Source organism: Heterodontus francisci, chromosome 9, assembly GCF_036365525.1.
Source record: "Heterodontus francisci isolate sHetFra1 chromosome 9, sHetFra1.hap1, whole genome shotgun sequence".
NCBI classification, from domain to species: Eukaryota; Metazoa; Chordata; class Chondrichthyes; order Heterodontiformes; family Heterodontidae; genus Heterodontus; species Heterodontus francisci.
Genome location: NC_090379.1, coordinates 84,018,920 through 84,039,007, shown reverse-complemented (window position 1 = coordinate 84,039,007; position 20,088 = coordinate 84,018,920). Strand labels below are relative to the sequence as shown.

Sequence of the window (20,088 nt, the reverse complement as noted above, 5' to 3'; positions counted from 1 at the left end):
CTACCACCTACCTATACTAGGGGCAATTTATAATGGCCAATTTACCTATCAACCTGCAAGTCTTTTGGCTGTGGGAGGAAACCAGAGCACCCGGAGGAAACCCACGCAGACACAGGGAGAACTTGCAAACTCCACACAGGCAGGACCCAGAATTGAACCCGGGTTGCTGGAGCTGTGAGGCTGCGGTGCTAACCACTGCGCCGCCCGATCCTATATATCAGGGATATCAGAGATGACTCTGCAGGAAAGGGAAGTTATTTCTACAGATGCACTTGCTAGGTTTGCATACGCAGGAATGAAACCATGCGAGGGCACTCTCAGGATGCTAGGTGTTAGAGGTTTTAAAGGAGGATGGTGTGCCAAAAATTATCAAATGCTGGGGAGAGATCAAGGATAGAAAGCACCATAGTCACTGCCACAGAGCATGTCATTTGGTTAGTGACATTTTGGTTGCTATAACAAGGACAGAAGACTGACTGGACATGACAGATTTCAACCTGAAGTTACAAGAGATGTACATGGAGTTTGAAGGTAATGATATATTCAACAATCCAGCTGAAAAGCAAGGTTGGTAACAGGGTAGGTGTTAGCGAGAGTAAAAAGCTTAAGGATGAGTTTATTTGAGGAGGGGCTGATAACAGTAGAATTTTGGAGGGGCCAAGTATTGCATCAGAGGAGACGGAAACACTAAATGTCAGCTAGCATGGGAGCCAGGGATGGGAGCTGGAGGGTCAGGAGTTGGGTGGGGAGGGGATCAAAAGAAGCAGTAGATGGGTCTAATGGACAAGATGAACTTCGAAAGGACAAAGTGAGATACTGCAAGGACATGGAAGTTCAGGGATTGAGTGGGTGGGAAGCTGGGACCAGGAGGAAGGAGGAGTGGAATACACCTGCACTGATGGGTCTCAATCTTAGCGATGAACAACTTATAAAACTAAAGTTACTGCACTGAAGGGGAATACATGATTTTACAACTTCCAGTTTTCCCAAAGGTAACCTATAGATATGAAAAACCATATGCTACATTTTTTGAGTGAATAAGTGCAGAGACAGACTGAAGAACACACACAGACAGGGAAACAGGAGAAGAGGGGGAAGAGTATGGGAGAGGTTAGCTACAAGTGCATCTTCACCTGCTCCGAGTCTACTCCCATGCTGGATGAATTTACCTCGAGCTTGCAGTCATAAGCAAAAACTTACTTTTATAACTGGTCGGCAGGATCAAGGAGCAAGACAGAAGCATGGAGCTCCAAACCAGTAGTCAAGGACGTGATGCAATGTGCATAATGTTACATCCAGGTGAGTAAGAGGTCTAAGGTTCCCTTTCAGCATTCACTAGGTCGTACTGTAACAGTTTAATTTTAAACACACCGTGTTTTTAGCTGCCCCTTGGTGAAGCCTTGTTCACCGCTTTCCATTATAAGGCAAAGACACCAACACAAACAGGCTTTCTTAGGTTTAAAGAAGATTGAAATTTATTAAACTTAAACTCTAATTCGGTTGATGCCTACGGATACACGATGTGCCCAAGCTAGCATGCATACATGATACACACATGCAAATAGAGACAGAAAAAAAGAAAAATACAGTGGAAAAGTTTGAGGCAATATCTGAAGAGGAATTGTTACATTTCTACGAGCTCACTGTAGAGTCCTTGATTGTAGGTAGATCTTGCTTTTCATTGGAGCCCAGAATTGGTATTCTTCTTAAACCTTGTTTGCTGCAGGAGACATATCTCTCTTGGGGTTCATGTGTCTTCAGTGGATTCAGAGGCTTGTGAGAAAGAGATGGGAGCAGACAGGAGAGAGATCTTCTCAGTCCAGGAGCAAACAGACACGGAGTTCAAACTCTCTGTGGTCAGTTCAAAATAACAACTCTGGAACAGCCAGGTAGTCATGTGACCAGCTGGTCTAACCAGTCCTGGCCCTTGTGGATTGTATCCTCCTTAGCAAGCCCTGGAATGTGCTTCCTCACCTTCAATGTCTGTTAGTATGTAAATTTCTTTTCCTGCCACAGCTGATCTGTTTAACAAGTCATTTCCTCGCTCCAACAGCAGTTAAAAATCAATGTTCGTGACAAAATTGATGTGCCTCATTCTTGGCAGGTGGGGGCTTAGCATGACAATAATTAGGCCTCCCTCATGCAGGTCAAAGACAAGACCAGACAATTCCAGTGACACGGCGAGAGCCGTCTACCTCTGAGGAGAGAAGGGGATCTCAGAAGATGCACTGTCACATCATTCCCCCACCCCCTCCACCAGCCCAGGTACTCTCACGTCAGTGAGTATTTGTTTGCGAGTAGATTTGGGATCACAATCTGGTGAGTGCAGTAGAGATGTGCCTGAGTAGTTGACGGAGGCTGAGACAGCCGAAGCCACCGACGCTCAGAGGACTGTAGGAGGCTAGGCAGATGTGCCCCTGGAGTCGTCAGCAAGATGGCAGATGCTGGAGCTCCTGCATGAAGTATGGGAACATCTAGTGGAGCTCCCAGAGGCTATGCCCACCTTGACATGAACGACAGAGAGGTTCATCCAGTTGATGAGTGCTGCCACGTCTCAGACATGTGCACTTGGCTTCCTTCATGGTTTAAGTACAATAAATCTAACCTTTCTTTTGTTAAACTCAAGAAAACCTGTTCAATTGGTTCTTTTATGACCATAGCATATAAATAGCGAAACATTCACTCAATTGACAAGCACTTTCACTTTAAAAATTAAACCCTGTTGCGGTCAAACAAGAAGAGACACACGAGGGGATCCCTTTGACCCCTCCTCACCTAACTGTAACAATGTATATATACCTACCGATTGTGAAAGCATATACCAACAGAAAGCTACAGAATTTTTGTTCCATTCGTTTCCCCTGCAATTTTAAATCTAATGTTCTTAATACATGCATTGTAAAAGTAAACTGGTTATACATTGATCTTTAAGCAACCTAAATTAAACATTGAAAAATAAAAATTATATTGTTTACTTATTCCTTAAATCAAATATGTCAAAATAAAACTATTAATAGACTTACTAAACCTCAGGAATATTAACTTAATGGGACAAATACAAGTATTTGATGAGTACCTCTCAACTCCTTTGTTTTCTAGTCTTTTACTTTTCCTCCGATTTGCTGATGCAGTTGACTGAAATGAAACACTTCCAGCAGAGAGGGGCAGAGGGCCCTGCAACAACTCCAGTGACACTTGAGGACTACCTTCTGCAAAAGTACATTGCACTTGAGACAAATTGAGCAAAAAAAGTCATCACAAATTCATCATACCTAAATCTATAATCTTTTCAGAAGTTTTATTAAGCCCATCCTGGCCAAATGATTTGGTGGTTCAGGTTCGCAAAGTCCCAAAAACAGCAGCTCAAGTAGATTAGATTAGAGATACAGCACTGAAACAGGCCCTTCGGCCCACCGAGTCTGTGCCGAACATCAACCACCCATTTTATACTAATCCTACACTAATCCCATATCCCCAACAAACATCCCCACCTGTCCCTATATTTCCCTACCGCCTACCTATACTAGTGACAATTTATAATGGCCAATTTACCTATCAACCGGCAAGTCTTTTGGCTTGTGGGAGGAAACCAGAGCACCCGGAGAAAACCCACGCAGACACAGGGAGAACTTGCAAACTCCACACAGGCAGTACCCAGAATTGAACCCGGGTCCCTGGAGCTGTGAGGCTGCGGTGCTAACCACTGCGCCACTGTGCCTTAACAAAAGCTTACAGAATACAGAAGAAAAATACATGTAACGGTGAATCTATTTAGACCTTAGTATTATACATTGAGTATTGTTTGAAGCTTTGAACTCCACGCTATAGGACAGTTCAGGCAATAGACAAGATACAGTAGATTCACTAGGTGGTTGTCTGGTATGAGGAAGTACAACAGAGATCACAGAGCAATTTGATTGATGTGCTTAGTAGGTGGAACTGTTTCCTCGTGATTGAGGGGGTTAAAACAAAGGGACATTGATATAAGATTAATTTTGAGAGACAGGACAGAGCAGGGAAAACTTATTTAACAGAGCTTTATGAGGCTGTTGACTGCACTATTAGAGTTACTGATAAAAGCTGACATGGTCTCTGCTTCTAAGATACGTAGTTGAAGGAAAAGGGGATAAAAGGATATGAGAATAAGGCAGGCACATGGGATAAGGACTATTGCTCATGTGCAGGATAAACACCAACACAATTTGGTTTGACCAAATGGCCTGTTCCGTGTTGCAATTTCTAGGTAATTCTGTGTAACACACAATTTTATTTTGCTGAGAAGTGGCATCCATATCTGACAATAGAAATTCTACAATTTAATCTTATATTCTTTATGTTCTTATATTCTAGCCAGAGATTACAAAGTTTAATGCATCTGTAAGCTAGTCTCCAGTCTAATATTGTACTATCCAAGTTCTTCTGCTTATACAAATATCAACTTTAATTATCGACAGTAGAACTAAGATTTTTCCTCCCCTTCTCACATTCACCATCTTTTTGCAGCAGCGATGGAGAGAAAACATGTAGGTGCTCATCTATGTGGTTTTCAATAATTCAGTGGCCTAGTCATGGGAATTCAAATTTTCATTTGAAACTGGAGTAGGGTAGTTTATAATTCCCACATAGGTTGCTATGAAAGGGAGTCATCAAAATGTACTAGTTACATATTCAAAAACAATAAACAGTTTCTTCACATTACAATTTTCCACATACATTAAACACTACATTACAATAGATGTTAGATAAACTAGTAGTTTATTTTAATGTAAAAAAACTCCTATTCTGCTCTCCCTTTCGCCATGAAAAATCCAGGTTTTTAAAACTTCAAAAAAAAGCTTTCCATCTTGTTGGTGATATTTAAAATTAAGTACAACTTTCAGTCTACCCCAAGACTCATTATTTTCAATAAGTACACAATGAAACCGTGACCTTGACAGCATGGGTGATTTACAACAGAACTTTTCCTTCATAATGAAAAAAATTTAGGACCCTACAACGAGTCCACATCTTTACACATCTGAATTTTATTCATTACTTGGTGGTCTTCAGACTTTCCTGACAGGCTGCAATCTCTATGGTAGTCCCTGCAGATCATCACATTGCCCAGTGGTTTAAAAAAAAAGCCTTGATCTGAGAAATCTTTCACCAAACTTGGGAACGAAACAGAGAGCATAACCACCTTTGTCTGTCTTTGCAGTTTCCTCCTGCTGTTGGGGAGCACATCCTGATGTGTTGGATGGCAAACTTCTTTCTGGGACCCTGCTGAAATTTCTTATTTGTTTAGAGCATGGGAAAGTCTCCTCTGGGACAGAAGAACTATTCTTTATTTTTGATGAGAGTGACAGGTTAGATGTTGGCACTATTAGTTGTTTTCTTTATCTGGGTTATCTTTTGCCAGTGAAAGGTTTCTGTATTGGTTAGCTGAAATAGGGGGTCTTTGGGAGAGTGGAAATTTCACCAAATTTTAACTTAAAGTCTGCAATGTGGAAATCAGTCTCGAAAATGTGAGCCATGTGACCACAGGCAAGCTTATTTACAAGCTTTTAGCAAAAACAGAAACTCCAAAATTCAAATTTTTGCAATTTTAACAACTCCTCAGTCCTTAGGACATAAGGTGAAAGATTTCTCAGAGTAAGAAAATCAATGAAACTTTACAAATAGAATGGAAGCAAGCTACACCTTAGGTGGGGGGGGGGGGGGGGGGTGTTGTGAATGGGAGAGAAAGAATGAGGAAAATTGATAGTTTGCCTCAAAATGAGGCCACGTGCAACACAGTTGAATCAGATCAATAAACACTTGAGAAGTTTTTTTTAAAGACTGTTAGGAATAGCTCTAAAGGGGTCAGTGTCAATTCTACTTGTACATGGAGATTGAACAAATGAGAAAGAACAACTTTTATTTGTATAGCACCATTAACATTGTAAGATGTTCGAATGTGCTTCAAAGGAGCGTTATTAGACAAACATCTGACATAAGATCATAGACAGGAACAGGAGTAGGCTATTTGGCTCCTCGATCCTGCTCAGTCAGTCAGTCATTCAATTAGATCATGGCTGAGCTGATTGTGGCCTTAACTCCACTTTCCTGCCTGCCCCCCAACCCTTATTCCCTTTACTCCCTGGTTGATAAAAAATCTGTCTAGCTCAGCCTTGAATATATTCAATGACTCACCCTCCACTATTCTCTGCAGTAGAAAATTCCAAAGATTAACGGCTCTCAGAAGAAATTCCTCCATGTCTTTTGAAACTGTGCCCTCTAGATTCCCTCATGAGGTGAAACATCCTCTCAGCATCTACCCTGTCAAGCCCCCTCAGAATCTTATATGTTTCAATACGATCACCTCTCATTCTTCTAAACTCCAAGTAGTATAGGCCCAACCTGCTCAACCTATCCTCAAAGAAACCCCTTCATCCCAGGAATCAACCTAATGAATCTTCTCTGAACTGCCTCCAATGCAAGTTCATCATTGCTTAAATTAAGTGACTAAAATTGTATGCAGTTCTCTAGGTGTGGCCTCACCAATGATCTATACTGTTGTAGCAAGACCTCCCTACTTTTATACTTCATCCCCCTTGCAATTAAGGTCAACATTCCATTTGCCTTCCTAACTACTTGCTGTACCTGCATGCAGCATTCTGCAGTGCCTCTCTGTTTAAATAATATTCTCCTTTTCTATTCTTCCTGGCAAAATGGATAACCTTACATTTTCTCATATTACACTCCATCTGCCAAATTTTTGCCCACTTGCTTAACCTATCTATATCCCTTTGCAGACTCTGTGGCCTCCTCACAACTTACTTTCCTACCTATCTTTGTATTGTCAGCCAATTTGGCTACAATACATTCGGTCCCTTCATCCAAGTCATTAATATAGATTGTAAATGGTTGAGGCTCCAGCACTGATCTCTGTGGCATTTCACCAGTTACAGTTTGCCATTCAGAAAATTATCTCAATTTATCCCAATTCTCTATTTCCTGTTATTTAGCCAATCATCTATCCATGCTAATATATTACCCCCAATACCATGAGCTCTTATCTTGTGCAGTAACTTTTGATGTGGCACCTTATCAAATGCCTTTTGGAAATCCAAATACAGTATATCTACTGGTTCCCCTTTATTCACCCTGCTTGTTACATCCTCAAAGAACTCTAATAAATTTGTCGAGCTGCAGGTGGGATTAGTATAGATAGGCATTATGGTCGGCATGGATGCGGTGGGCCGAAGGGCCTGTTTCTATGCTATACGACTCTATGACAATTTCCCTTTCACAAAACCATGCTGACTCTGCTTGATTGTATTATGATTCTCTAAATGTCTTGCTGCTACTTCCTTAATAATGGATTCCAGCATTTTCCCAATGACAGATGTTAGGCTAACTGGCCTATAGTTTCCTACTTTCTGCCTCCCTCCGTTCTTGAATAGAGGTGTTACATTTACAGTTTTCCAATTTGCTGGGACCTTTCCAGAATCTAGGGAATTATGGAAGAATATATGCATCCACTATTTCTGCACCCATTTCCTTTAAGATCTTAGGATGCAGGACATCAGGTTCAGGCGACATGTCAGCCTTTAGTTCCATTAGTTTTCCTATTCATTTTTCTCTAGTAATAGCAATTGTATTAAGTTCCTCCCTCTGATTTGCCTCTTGATTTGATTTTCTACTATTCTTGAGAGGCTTCTGTCTTCTACCGTGAAGACAGATACAATACACTTGTTCAAAGTCTCTGCCATTTGCTTCTTTCCCATTATTAATTCCCCAGTCTCATCCTCTAAGAGACCAAAGTTTACTTTAGCTACACTTTCCCTTTTTACATGCAAGGAGCTATTAGAGCAAATACTTGGTCAAAGAGGTACTTGTCGAGGAACATCTTTAAAGAATGGGAGACAGAGATTTTGGGAGTGAACTGCAGAATATAGGGTTAAGGCAGCTGAAGGCATGGCTGCCAATGGTGGTTGAAGGAAATCTGAGATACCCAAGATGTCAGAATTGGAGTGTTACAATTTTACCCACAAACGAGGATAGAAAACAACACACTATTAGTTGCTCATACAGAAGTTCTTTCCCCTAGATTTACTTTCGCTTTAATGAAAAGTAAGGCTTTATATCAGGTATTAAGTGCAGAAGCACACTTTCTAAAAAAAGAACTGAAGGCTCGATTCATACCATCATCCTTCTTGGCCCCATCTGATGACGGTGTAGAATTCTGACTGAGAAAACCACTGGGTAACAATTCCAAAGCTATATTGTGTCTGAGAGATCGCCTGTGAAGATTAATGTATTTTCAATTTATGTGCATTTCAAAAAGTCTCTTCAATTTTCAAGGAGCAACACAAAATATTCCAGTGACCTGAACTGGCAACTAACAAATAATAAAATTACCAGTATGCCATGTTACTTGCAAAATTGTTCTCCATATCCTACATACATAAAGTATGTAGGCTTTCATTAAGCTCCAATCTCAAAAGCTCAGCAAATGTTTAATTTTACCTGGGGGTGGTGGAGGGTTGTTTGGGGGTGGGGGGGGGGGGGGGGGGGGGGGGGTGGGTGGGTTGTGTGGATTCGGGGAGACAATCAATCTTTAATAGTTATAATTCAGAAGTGGGCAGGGCTACTTTCATGATGCAGGATAAGATTTTACAGGGCAAATTTCACAAGACATGGTCAATGTGTTGCATTCAAATACTTTTCTGTCAAAATTCACATCCTTCAGATTCTTATTTCCATAAGATATGGACAAAGTTTTTAAAAAACACACATTTTAAAGGAAGAAAACTACACTTTTCCAATTGTATTCTAAGGATATCCAACCTATTTATAGCCAATGGATTGAAGTTGTTGCTATTTTCGCAAAAAAGAGAAGACGATGGCAAACATCTCCCAATAATAGCATTCCAAGAATGGTTAACTTCAGATCAAGTCTGAGTAGTCTATTTAACTTGGCTTCAAATAGATCAGAGATTCTCAACTGAGAAGACAAATCCCTTGTACCCTTTCTCAGAAAGCAAAATGTGGATCCTTTTTAAAATCAAAAAGTAGGCTCATTTTAAATAAATGCATACTGATCTTAACATAGAATTGAAATGTTATAAACACTTCACATCAAGTCATTCCATTCCAAATGGAAGCATAAAAATGTTCACAAATTGGAGAAACAGCATATTTTACAATGCTAACCACTTGCGTAAAAATCTGTTTTTGATGCCCATCACCCATTTTTACTCACATTGAATTGCTGCATGATTAAATGAACCATGAAACAGCCAATTTGCAAATTGTCATGGTCCTGTAGTTTTTTTTTTCTGGGAATATGCGGTTTGCCTTTAAGGTTTACAAAGGATCAGTATTGCTTTAAGAACCAGCAAGCCTCAGGAGTTATAGAAAGGTGCACCTTTGGTTGCCATTGGATACAACGATTTGGAGACTACGATTCAAAGGGTGCATTCTCGTTACCATAGATACAGCCACTGGGAATAAGTATTAAGCGATACATTTGTTACAACTGAATTTTGAACTGGCTTTTCAGTTGAAGACAGTTTGTCCTAACAGGACACAGACAGACAGCTGTGGTGTTTAGCACCTGAAAAAAAGAGCTCGCAACCATTTAAACTGAAGGAATAGGATTTCAGTCTGTTTAATTATTATCTCTCCAAGTTCTACAAAAGAAAAGTCAAGCCAAAATGGGGATAACTGAATTTGAACTGAAGGAAGGGAAGTTAGATTGTGACAATCTTTTATCCCTCAAAAACTCTAAAGTCAGATTGATTCTACTGAAAGTGTTTGCAAGTTGTTAAATGTTGAAATTCGCTGGAGAAGGAAAGCTTCACCTACTGCTGGAGTTAGACTACAGACTGTTCTACTGTGGAAGAAACTTTTTTCCCCCGCATCGGACGGCTGTGAGGACTTCAAGCAACATTGGACTGTAAATTTGCAAGGACTCTAATTTTTTTCTACTTTACATGTTGCTTATATCTTCATAGCATTTAAGAATTTAGTTCTTCGAATTAAAGAGTTAATTTATTGATTTAAAGAACACCTGGTTTGGTTAGCCTCATTCGGGGGTTAATAGACGGTGCAATTTGGCTGGGTCTTTAATTTGAAAAGTTTTAAATGATATGTTAAGCGATCTGTGGAGCGACAGGATTGAATTAACAGTGCGTTTCTCCCACCACAATCAGAATCATATATTTTGATTGGGGACTTTGACTGGAGCAGTCGGTCGTAACAAAATCTTTATATCTGCAGTCAACAGAAATTCATAACCTAACTTTCTTAGCAAATACAATACACATTTATCCAAAATCTATTCTGCAACATTTACTGTTGTACTTCTAAAGCTTGTCTGAGCATTTTTTTTAATTCATTCATGGGATGTGGGAGTCGCTGGCCAGGCCAGCATTTATTGCCCATCCCTAATTGCCCTTGAGAAGGTGGTGGTGAGCTGCCTTCTTGAACCGCTGCAGTCCATTTGGGGTAGGTATACCCACAGTGCTGTTAGGAAGGGAGTTCCAGGATTTTGACCCAGCGACAGTGAAGGAACGGCGATATAGTTCCAAGTCAGGATGGTGTGTGACTTGGAGGGGAACTTGCAGGTGGTGGTGTTCCCATGCATTTGCTGCTCTTGTCCTTCTAGTTGGTAGAGGTCGTGGGTTTGGAAGGTGCTGTCTAAGGAGCCTTGGTGCGTTGCTGCAGTGCATCTTGTAGATGGTACACACTGCTGCCACTGTGCGTCGGTGGAGGGAGTGAATGTTTGCAGATGGGGTGCCAATCAAATGTGCCGCTTTGTTCTGGATGGTGTCGAACTTCTTGAGTGTTGTTGGAGCTACACCCGTCCAGGCAAGTGGAGAATATTCCATCACACTCCTGATTTGTGCCTTGTAGATGGTGGACAGGCTTTGAGGAGTCAGAAGGAGAGTTACTCGCCGCAGGATTCCTAGCCTCTGACCTGCTCTTGCAGCCACGGTATTTATATGGCTACTCCAGTTCAGTTTCTGGTCAATGGTAGCCCCTAGGATGTTGATAGTGGGAGATTCAGCGATGGTAATACCATTGAATGTCAAGGGGAGATGGTTAGATTCTCTCTTGTTGGAGATGGTCATTGCCTGGCACTTATGTGGCGCGAATGTTACTTGCCACTTATCAGCCCAAGCCTGGATATTGTCCAAGTCTTGCTGCATTTCTACACGGACTGCTTCAGCACCTGAGGAGTCACGAATGGTGCTGTTGATATGATTACCGGAGCTCAGTTCTTGTGACAAGGCAAAAAATTCAAAGTGCACTACAGGATACCAGTTATTTTCTAAATAATTCTACTGGGTACATGCTTTGGCAACAAATGGCAGTAGTTTGTAATATTTGGTCTCTATTGATCAGTATACATTAGATTTGATATTCACATTGAGATTCACCAGGAGCCATTGTAAACAGCACAAGCTTCTCAGTTGAGCATCTGCTCAGTTGAAAGTTTAGGTTAATAGATACTCAGACTTGACCTCAAATCACAATGGATGAAGGTAACCATTGGCAAGATCCACATTTTTGGCATTTGAATCTTAAACATCTATTATCTGAACACTTAGGTTAGTTAATACTTCAGCATTTCTGAAACACACTATGGTAGTACAAGTCAATGGTTCTAAATTACAAAAATAAAGCAGTTATTCCTACAGCTTCCAATATTTATGTAATTAACAAGAAATTGTTATTTTGACCAATTTCCAAACCTTAATTCTTACGTAGATTGAGAATCTCCCCACCTGAGATCAACAAGAATAGTCAATAGAAAAATGTACCGTTTTTTGTTTGAAAATCCAAGGCTTTGTGAAGAGTCTACTAGTATCTTCCGTTTCCATGTCGGAGTCATAATTATTGGAGTGCCTGAAGATGTTCCTAATCAAGTTTTAAAAAAGTATATTACATCTTATTTGATAACAAGTATTAAATGCTTAAAACTTCTTTAAAGCTTTGTTGCTGTATTCCCTCTCTTTTCCTACATTATGTATGGCACAAAGGAAAAAGAATGATGCTATGTTGTTCCATACATTTAAAAGTTAGAAAATCATGTCAGGAGTAGCTTATCCAAAGTACACCTCTATTTAACAGTAAAAAAAGATTCATTAAAATATTTGGTCAAATTTTGCCTTAAAGGGAAGGTCGGTGTCCCCTCAGTTCCAGGATACTAAGATGGGAAGGCATCCAGAAAGCTCCATTTAATGTAACATGGGCCTGCAACTTTGGGTTTTGCCAACCTCTACAGTACAATGCAGCTGCCCTGGGACACCACTCCTCATTGATTTCACAAGTTGCCCCAGCAGTAACTGGTTTCCACTGAGATAAAAGTTAGACATTTAAAAAAAAGGGTTAAGGAGAAGAGGAACAATGGAACACATTGAATAAAACACTACCCCACCCAGATCTTCCTCCCCATTTAATATTTCAGGTACACAGTCTGTAATACTGAACACATATTTTCCTTGGGTTCAGTATCACCAACACCTCCTACAAGCTAAACTCATACTCCTTTGAAACCAAAGTGTGTCTTTAAAATTGCATGCTTGTTGCAGTTAAAGAGACCCAGGGTCAAACAGAGGAGACCCAGGGTCAAACAGAGGAGACCCAGGGTCAAACAGAGAAGCCCCATCACATACTTTGGCTTACTGGATACAGTACTGCTACCACGTGATATTCCTAACTTTAGTACACTTCAGTGTAAACACCATCAGGCTGTGGCTTAGACTGTAAGTCATGAGACAGGTTTATTGAACTTTTAAGTGGTAGAACAACAGTAATCAGTATAAATAATAGTTACAAACTTCATTATTCTCCTCAAACTGTCAAATTTGACATGAAAACAACTCTCAACATAAAAATAACTCCTGGAACACTGTTGCTTACTCATTACATAGCTATCCACTGTCATAAAGCCTCTATTGGCCTCAACATTAACTACCTTAGATTTACTGCTGCACACATGACCCAAGATTTGGCTTCAAATTCCTTTAATAATAGACCATTTTAAAAAGACTTTAAAAACAATATTTCGCATGATAACATTTAGGCAGTCAGCCATTCTCAGGTTTGCATACCTATGAACATACGAATTAGGTGCAGGCAAGAGCAGGCTACTCAGCCCCTCAACCTGGTCCGCCATTCAATAAGTTCATGGTTGAACTGATTACTCTACATTCAAGTCTACCCCGATAACCTTTTACCCCTTGCTTAGCAAGGATCTATCTATCTCTGCCTTAAAAATATACAAAGTCTCTGCTTCCACTGACTTTTGAGGAAGAGAGTTCCAAAGACTCACGATCCTGAGAAAAAATTTCTCCTCATCTGTCTTAAATGGGCGACCCCTTATTTTTTAAATAGAGACCCCTAGTTCTAGATTCTCCCACAAGAGGAAAAATCCTTTCCACATCCACCCTGTCAAGACCCCTCAGGATCTTATATGTTTCAGACAACAAGGATGTTTGCTCAAGACCTATGATTGTAGGATATCCATATTTATTCCAGATAGCTATCATGGACACGGCTGGAAAAGAAGACACTAATTAAAGTATTAAATCATCTTTTGTCCCATGGGAACAAGCTACCTAATAGTGCATTTGGTATGCCCTCTCGGGTGGCTGCACAATCCACACATAAAAAGGTTATCTGATAATTTATTTAGTTACTGTTTGTAGAAGCTTGCTGTGCACAGATTGATGCAATATAGGAAATATGCCAGCCAATGACTACACTTCAAAAGTACTTAATTGGCTTTAAAGTGCTTTGGGACATCCTGGGGTAATGAATGGTACAATAAAAACAAATGTCATCTTTTAAAAAAATAATTAACTTTTTTTGTTTTTGTGTACAAATTTATTAGCTTCAAGGTGCACATGCAAGAAATTCCAACTGTGAATAAAATATAAATAATGTACAAATGTGTACAGCATACAAAATGGTTCAAGCAAATGAGTTAGTTGGGGGGAAACACACCATATCATCCCACTGAGTTTTAATATATACATCAAAAACTTGCATTTTATAGAGCACTTAATGTTGAAAAATGCCCAAAGTACAACACAGAAGTGTAAGGAAAACATTTACACTGAGTATATTAGATGGGGTGACCAAAAGCTTGATTAAGAGATAGGTTTTAAGGAGGTTCTTGAAAGTGGAGAGAGATATGAAGAGGCAGAAAAGTTTCAGGATGAAATTCCAGAGCATGAGGCCTATGCTACCAAGGCATGGCAAGGTGAAGGGGATAAAGATGCACTAGAACCAGAGTCAGAGGAACGGAGGTTGCACACCTGGGAAGTATGGTTTGACAACATACTGTAGGATAGAGCACAATAAAATAGTTCAACAGTACGGAGGTCAGTACTAATATCTTTGTCTTGTATGAGAATGTATTGTGATAGAGGTTAACACACAGTTTAGATTAAGTTGTAAGCCTTCCTCTGCAGAATCTTAAGTACGCAGGATGTGCCTGGTTAATGCAACTTAAGAAGCAGAGGGTTTACGTAAAATTATAGGTGGCTTGGAGACAACATGTCTAGATTGTTATTTTGGTGCGGTCTGATGTTTATAGCCATGCAAAATTATGTTATCTTCTACACAAAGATCACCTGCAGCCAGTGAGAATGGAGTGTATGTGAAGCAACATTGCCCTCTGTTGGTATAGTAGCATATGACAAAGGTCACATGACACTAATCTCAATTGATGGGTTCAAAGCAAGTCATCTGATATTGTCCATCCAGATGTATAAACATGTTTCAGTAATACTTTAGCATTGGATGCTGAAAACGCGACTAGATTGGTTAATAGCTCACAGACCTCAAAGGATATCCTACTCACAAGTATATAGATCTATAACTTATTGGTACTTCGTGGATAATAAAATCAACAAGTTGATTTATCCCTTAGTGTCCAAACCTATATAATTTGGATTGAGCTACTTGGTGATCCAACACACAGAGGCAGTGAAGGAGTCACATCTCATGTAGATGAGAATGAGGAGGGGACCAAGGATAGATCCTTGGGAAACTCAGAAGGTAACATTGTAGGGAAAGAGAATCTATTGCTGGAAATACTCCAGCAATAATTGGATATGCAATTATGGAGAATTGTCCTGCTGAACAATGGAGAAACGTGGCATGGTCAACTGTGTCAAAAGCTGTAGGGAGGTTGGGAAGGGATAGCGTACCATGGTCAATCACAGAGAATGTCATTTGTTAGTTAGGGCTGCTTTGGTGCTGTGCAAGGGTGAAAACCCAATCGTAGATATTCCAACATATAGCAGCAAGAAAGATGGGCATGGATTTGTCAGGAGGCAATATGTTCAAGGACTTGAGAGGAGAGTGGAGATGGGGCAGTAGTTTGTAAAGACAGAGGGGTCAAGGGTAGGTTTGAGGATGGGGTGGTGATAGCAGTTTGAAAAGCGAAGGAGACCAGTACCTGAAGACAGAGAACCACTGTCGGCCAGTGTGGGGGCAAGCTAGAGAAGATCGGTGGTCAACAGTTAGTGGGAACAGGGTCAAGGGAGCAGAAGGTGGATCTCACGGACAAGGTGAGTTTGGAGAGAGCAGAGAAGAGGAACCGTAGGGAGAAATGCAGGTTCGGGTTAGGGCAGATCAAGTTGGGGGAAAGCAGGAGAGGCACTTTTCTCTTAGTGACAAATGTCATCCATGAGCACTTCACACATTTTAAAATTTATTCATTCTTGAAATGCTGGCAAGCCTGATTACCCTAGATGCCGAGAAGGTGGTTTCTTCTTGGACTAGAATTCTAAGTAACAGTTTAGCACAAATGAGTGGCTTGGGACCAAAGTCATATTTAGATCAGACTGGGCAAGGACAACAGATTACCTTCATTAAACGACATTAATGAGCCAAGTGGGTTTGGTATGACAATCTGACAGCACCATGGTCACTTTTACTGACAGCTGTGATTTTTAAAACTTTATATATTTAAAAGCACGGAATTCAAATTCTCAAATTGAAATGGTGGGATCTGAATTAACATAATCTGAATTATTAGTGCAGTATCACAAGCACTGCACGGCCATATCCTGTTGTTGGAGGTGATGTTACAAAGGACAGGGGGAAAGAGGTTGAAAAGAGACAGTTGGTAAGGCACAAAACAAGCTGAGAGTTAATTGACTCTCCAGAGCAATCCTGGAAATAGTAGGTGAGTTTGGAAGATAAACACACACCGAACTAAGAACGCAATGAACTAAATCTAAAATAGCCGACATTAATTAGCAACCGTTCACATACCAATGGTTAATTATTTGTAAAGTCTCTTCCCGGGGATAAGAGGACTGTGAGTGTAGGGGACGAAGGATCAGTTTAAGATCACAAGAAAACAACACTTTGTAAACATTCAGATAATATAATTTTATACAAAATGCTTGAAAATAATGCAGAGAATGGCATTTGATTTTGGGGGAGGGGGGCCCTTTAATTTTTGATATCCTAAAATTCACTCCTGTACAATTGGTACCTAGGCCTCACTACAATCTAGTGTTCAGTAAAGTCAAAATTTGAATTAATTTGATAGAATTTTAAATTAGAGTTGAAATTTCTCTGATTGAACATGAAAAACTTAACTCCTAATCCAGTAAGAAATCTCAAAAGACGACACTAAAAGTTATCACTTCTAAGATAAGTTTGCAGCAGCTAGCCTGGACTTTACAGAAATCACAATGAGCATTTTGTTACAAGGATGCATAAGGGTTGGAATTATGGTTAGCTACTGTGACGTCTTACTTGATTTACCTTGGGAGAAAACACAAAAATCCTATTGCAACGTTTCCATATATTTTCATCAGTTTTTGAATAACTAACATGAACCATTTACATTTCTTGTTCTACATACCAGATGTGTCAGGCTGAGGAGTAGCAGAAGGTGTTCGATTTGCTTTAAGTTTACTTAGTGCGCCACTAACTATATCTGAAATGCAAGATGCAAATAACATTAAAAGTAACATCAATCTTTCAATAATACTTAAATTCCATGCCACTCGGCCCGTTTTTATGTTTCCTCTCCTCAAATTAAAACAATTCACTTAATAAAATTAAGTGCATATCCCAAAGGTTAAAATGCATGCAGTATTTTCTAAAGTTAAGGGATCAAACTACTTTGAGATCTGGGAAATTAATAAAAAGGTTTCAAACATCTCAACACAAACTATTCAGTTTTAATTCTCTAAGTAATACTTCTGGACTTTATTCTAGAATTTTAAATTCCTAGATAAGCAGTAAACATTTTAAAGATATTTGTATTGCATTAATATTAATCTAATATACATTATATTGAAACAGACATCTTTGCTAAGAGTGCAGGCTCTTGAGGAAATTGAGTCTTTCACCTTGGGAGGCCTCAGTTCACAATCAGATTTGATTTGTGGGCTGCAAGTTCACTGCCTGATGGCTGCAAACATCACATGCAAAATTAGTTTGGGCAGTCTCAATCTAATGCTTAGTGGACATGGGTGCAATGCACAAATCTTCCCCTAATCTAGCACTAAATTGATCATTTGAGGTCACTGAATACGATTTATGGACTGAACTCTAATTGTGTACATGGTCAATATTTACTCCTACGAGATTTCTCAATCTGAGATACTTTTTGTAAAGCTCCAACATCACAATAGCCAATTCCACTGATAATAGGACCTGGAAGTGTAGTTAACAGGACAGACTGTCTGGCTGATGGGCACTGCCGTGAAGTATTGCAAACCTGCCCGCTCAGGTATCAAGAAAAGAACCTGTCACAATGCAAGAACCTGATTCCAATATTCCATTATCATTTTGACTCCAGAGACTCTACTTGTGTCCTCTGCCAAACAGAATAGTGACTAGTTCATCACTGGACAATATACCAATAGTGATTACAGCCCTCCTTCGACTGACAACAGGTATCAGGAACTCATCAGGAGTGACAAGGTGAGCAATTTAACTCACTGTAAAATGTGACTGCATGGCCACCACTTTTCAATTGACATTAAGATAGGCACAGACTATACCCAATTGAGGTTCCACCAATTGGATGCAAGGAACAGCAGGTATCAAATCATCTGCAAGCCAAATCACTGTAATGAACCCTTGATATAAAAGAGAATTCAGGTGCAAACGCAGCAGTGCCTTCTAGTAGTTGTCATCACAAGTCTCAAACGTTTTCTCAATAGCCACATGACAGACATCTGCTTTCAGTATGGTGGAAGGATCTACATGAAACAGTGCCAGTCCTCTTAATGTTGTAGACACCCCAGTACAATGCCACCTTATTAGTCACCAACTGATAAAGCAAGCTCTTCACGGGAAGTGCTTTAGCTGAGAGCCCCTTGTAAGGCTGGCTCATGTTCTCGGGCATAGTGGAAAGTCAGTTTATCTGCAGCCATTTACAGAATGTGGGCACAAGATCCTGTCATCTCTGTAACTGCATGAAAGTACTCCCATTCAATTCAAACACCTTCTCCATATTCATTAAATATAACACAATCCAAACAAGATGATTCAAAATTTTAAAGATGGGGTTCATTATCCACATTAGGAATGTTTGAAAAGCCACAGATCTGGATTACCCATCAGTAATTACATGTTTATTGTACATTTCCTATTAATTATTTATGCCTGAAATAGTCTGGATTGTGCAGTCACAGCAGCAAAGAAAGAGGAGTTCACTGTTCATCTCGCTAAGAGCTGCCCAAAAGCTTTTTCGCAGGGTTTATAGCAGAGACCTGCTCTAATTGGGCATCAGGGCAAGAAATAGCAAGGCTCTTCAACCAGATTAAAGAAAACTCAGAGCTTTCACTATGAGGGAATTGAATCCCAAAAACAGGTTTGTTTGGGTCAGGTGGGTTGCAAAAACATTATAATTCTGAAACTTGATCCCAGCCACTTACTTCTGGTTTAACACCCCGGGGGTGGGGGGGGGGGGAAGAAGAGGAAGAGGAGCAAGCAACAAACCTACCTCATTTAAATATTATGAATGAAGCTATGTGCCTCAGAACTAACCACTATTAAAATTAACCCGGCAGCTAAACAAAGTCAAGCGCTGCAGGATCCAGAAAATCTGCCTTTCTACTTACCTGCTGGATCCAGTTTAACTGCTTCACCCACCACCCTGCTCTCGGACACCCACACACATCTCGGCTCTGATCCTCCCCCGACCTCCACTCAGGACTCCAATCTCACCCCACCCAATCCCCTGTCTTTTTAATTCCTCACTCCCTCCTCTCTGCTCCCTGGCTGCTGCCTGATGCTACAGGCCTATCTGCCCAGAGGCAGCCGACCATTCAATGTGGCTGGCTGCGGCCTAGAAACGGAGACTGAAAATAGTGATCATTTAAATTCGGCAGCTTCTGAGCAAAACTGGCTCTTTCAGGTTTCCCAACTGCAAAATTGCCACCCGCCTCCCTACTCTGTTAAGATTGAGGCCAAAAAGAGTCTAAAGCTGGAATTGTAAATTAGATATAAAATTATGTACAATGAGACAAGTCAAGATTGGAAAAGACAGATGGGATTGGTGGGTGGGGTGGGGGGGAAAGAGAGACAGACAGACAGACAGAAAAAGTTAACTTTTTTTAAACCTCCAAAATTAATTAACATCTGAGGGAGTGAGAGTTTACTCTTGCAAAATTAAATTTTCAGGGCCAAAGGGGTCGTTTGGCTCAGCAAGTTTTTATGATCTAGGGTTCATTGCCTGAATGGGTGGTTAAAGCAGATTTAATAGTAAACTTCAAAAGGGACTTGGATTTGGCAGGGCATGGGAAAAAGAGCACTGGAGTGGGACTAATTGGTTGTTCTTTCAGAGAGCCAGCGCAGACACGATGGACCAAGTGGTCTCTTTATGTTGGAGCGATTCCATGATTCAAACCATCTTCTTCATGTATACACTTGAACAAGTTTGGCAATCGAATTGAGATGAACAACCATGATTCTGAAGTCACAAATTACTAATTGTGGTCAGTAACAAGCAATGCAAGGGATTCCTTTGTTTTAGTCATGGCCAGAAATGCAAATACACTTGAGTCAGAAAGATCTCGATGATAAAACAAAATGGAGCATAAATAAAAAATATTGCTTGTTCATTAGTTA

The 20,088-nt window shown here is 40.2% G+C and overlaps 1 protein-coding gene across 1 annotated transcript in view; it reads right to left on the bottom strand.

Moving 5' to 3' along the window:
* Positions 1–20,088, bottom strand: part of LOC137373883 (rho GTPase-activating protein 11A-like) — a 91,193-nt gene that overhangs the window by 21,295 nt on the left and 49,810 nt on the right. Inside the window, exons 7-10 of the mRNA XM_068039413.1 lie at positions 16,865–16,939; positions 11,793–11,889; positions 8,167–8,264; positions 3,077–3,209 (exon numbers count right to left, since the gene is read on the bottom strand). Coding sequence (XP_067895514.1) covers positions 3,077–3,209; positions 8,167–8,264; positions 11,793–11,889; positions 16,865–16,939 — 403 coding nt within the window. The remainder of the gene's footprint in view (positions 1–3,076; positions 3,210–8,166; positions 8,265–11,792; positions 11,890–16,864; positions 16,940–20,088) is intronic.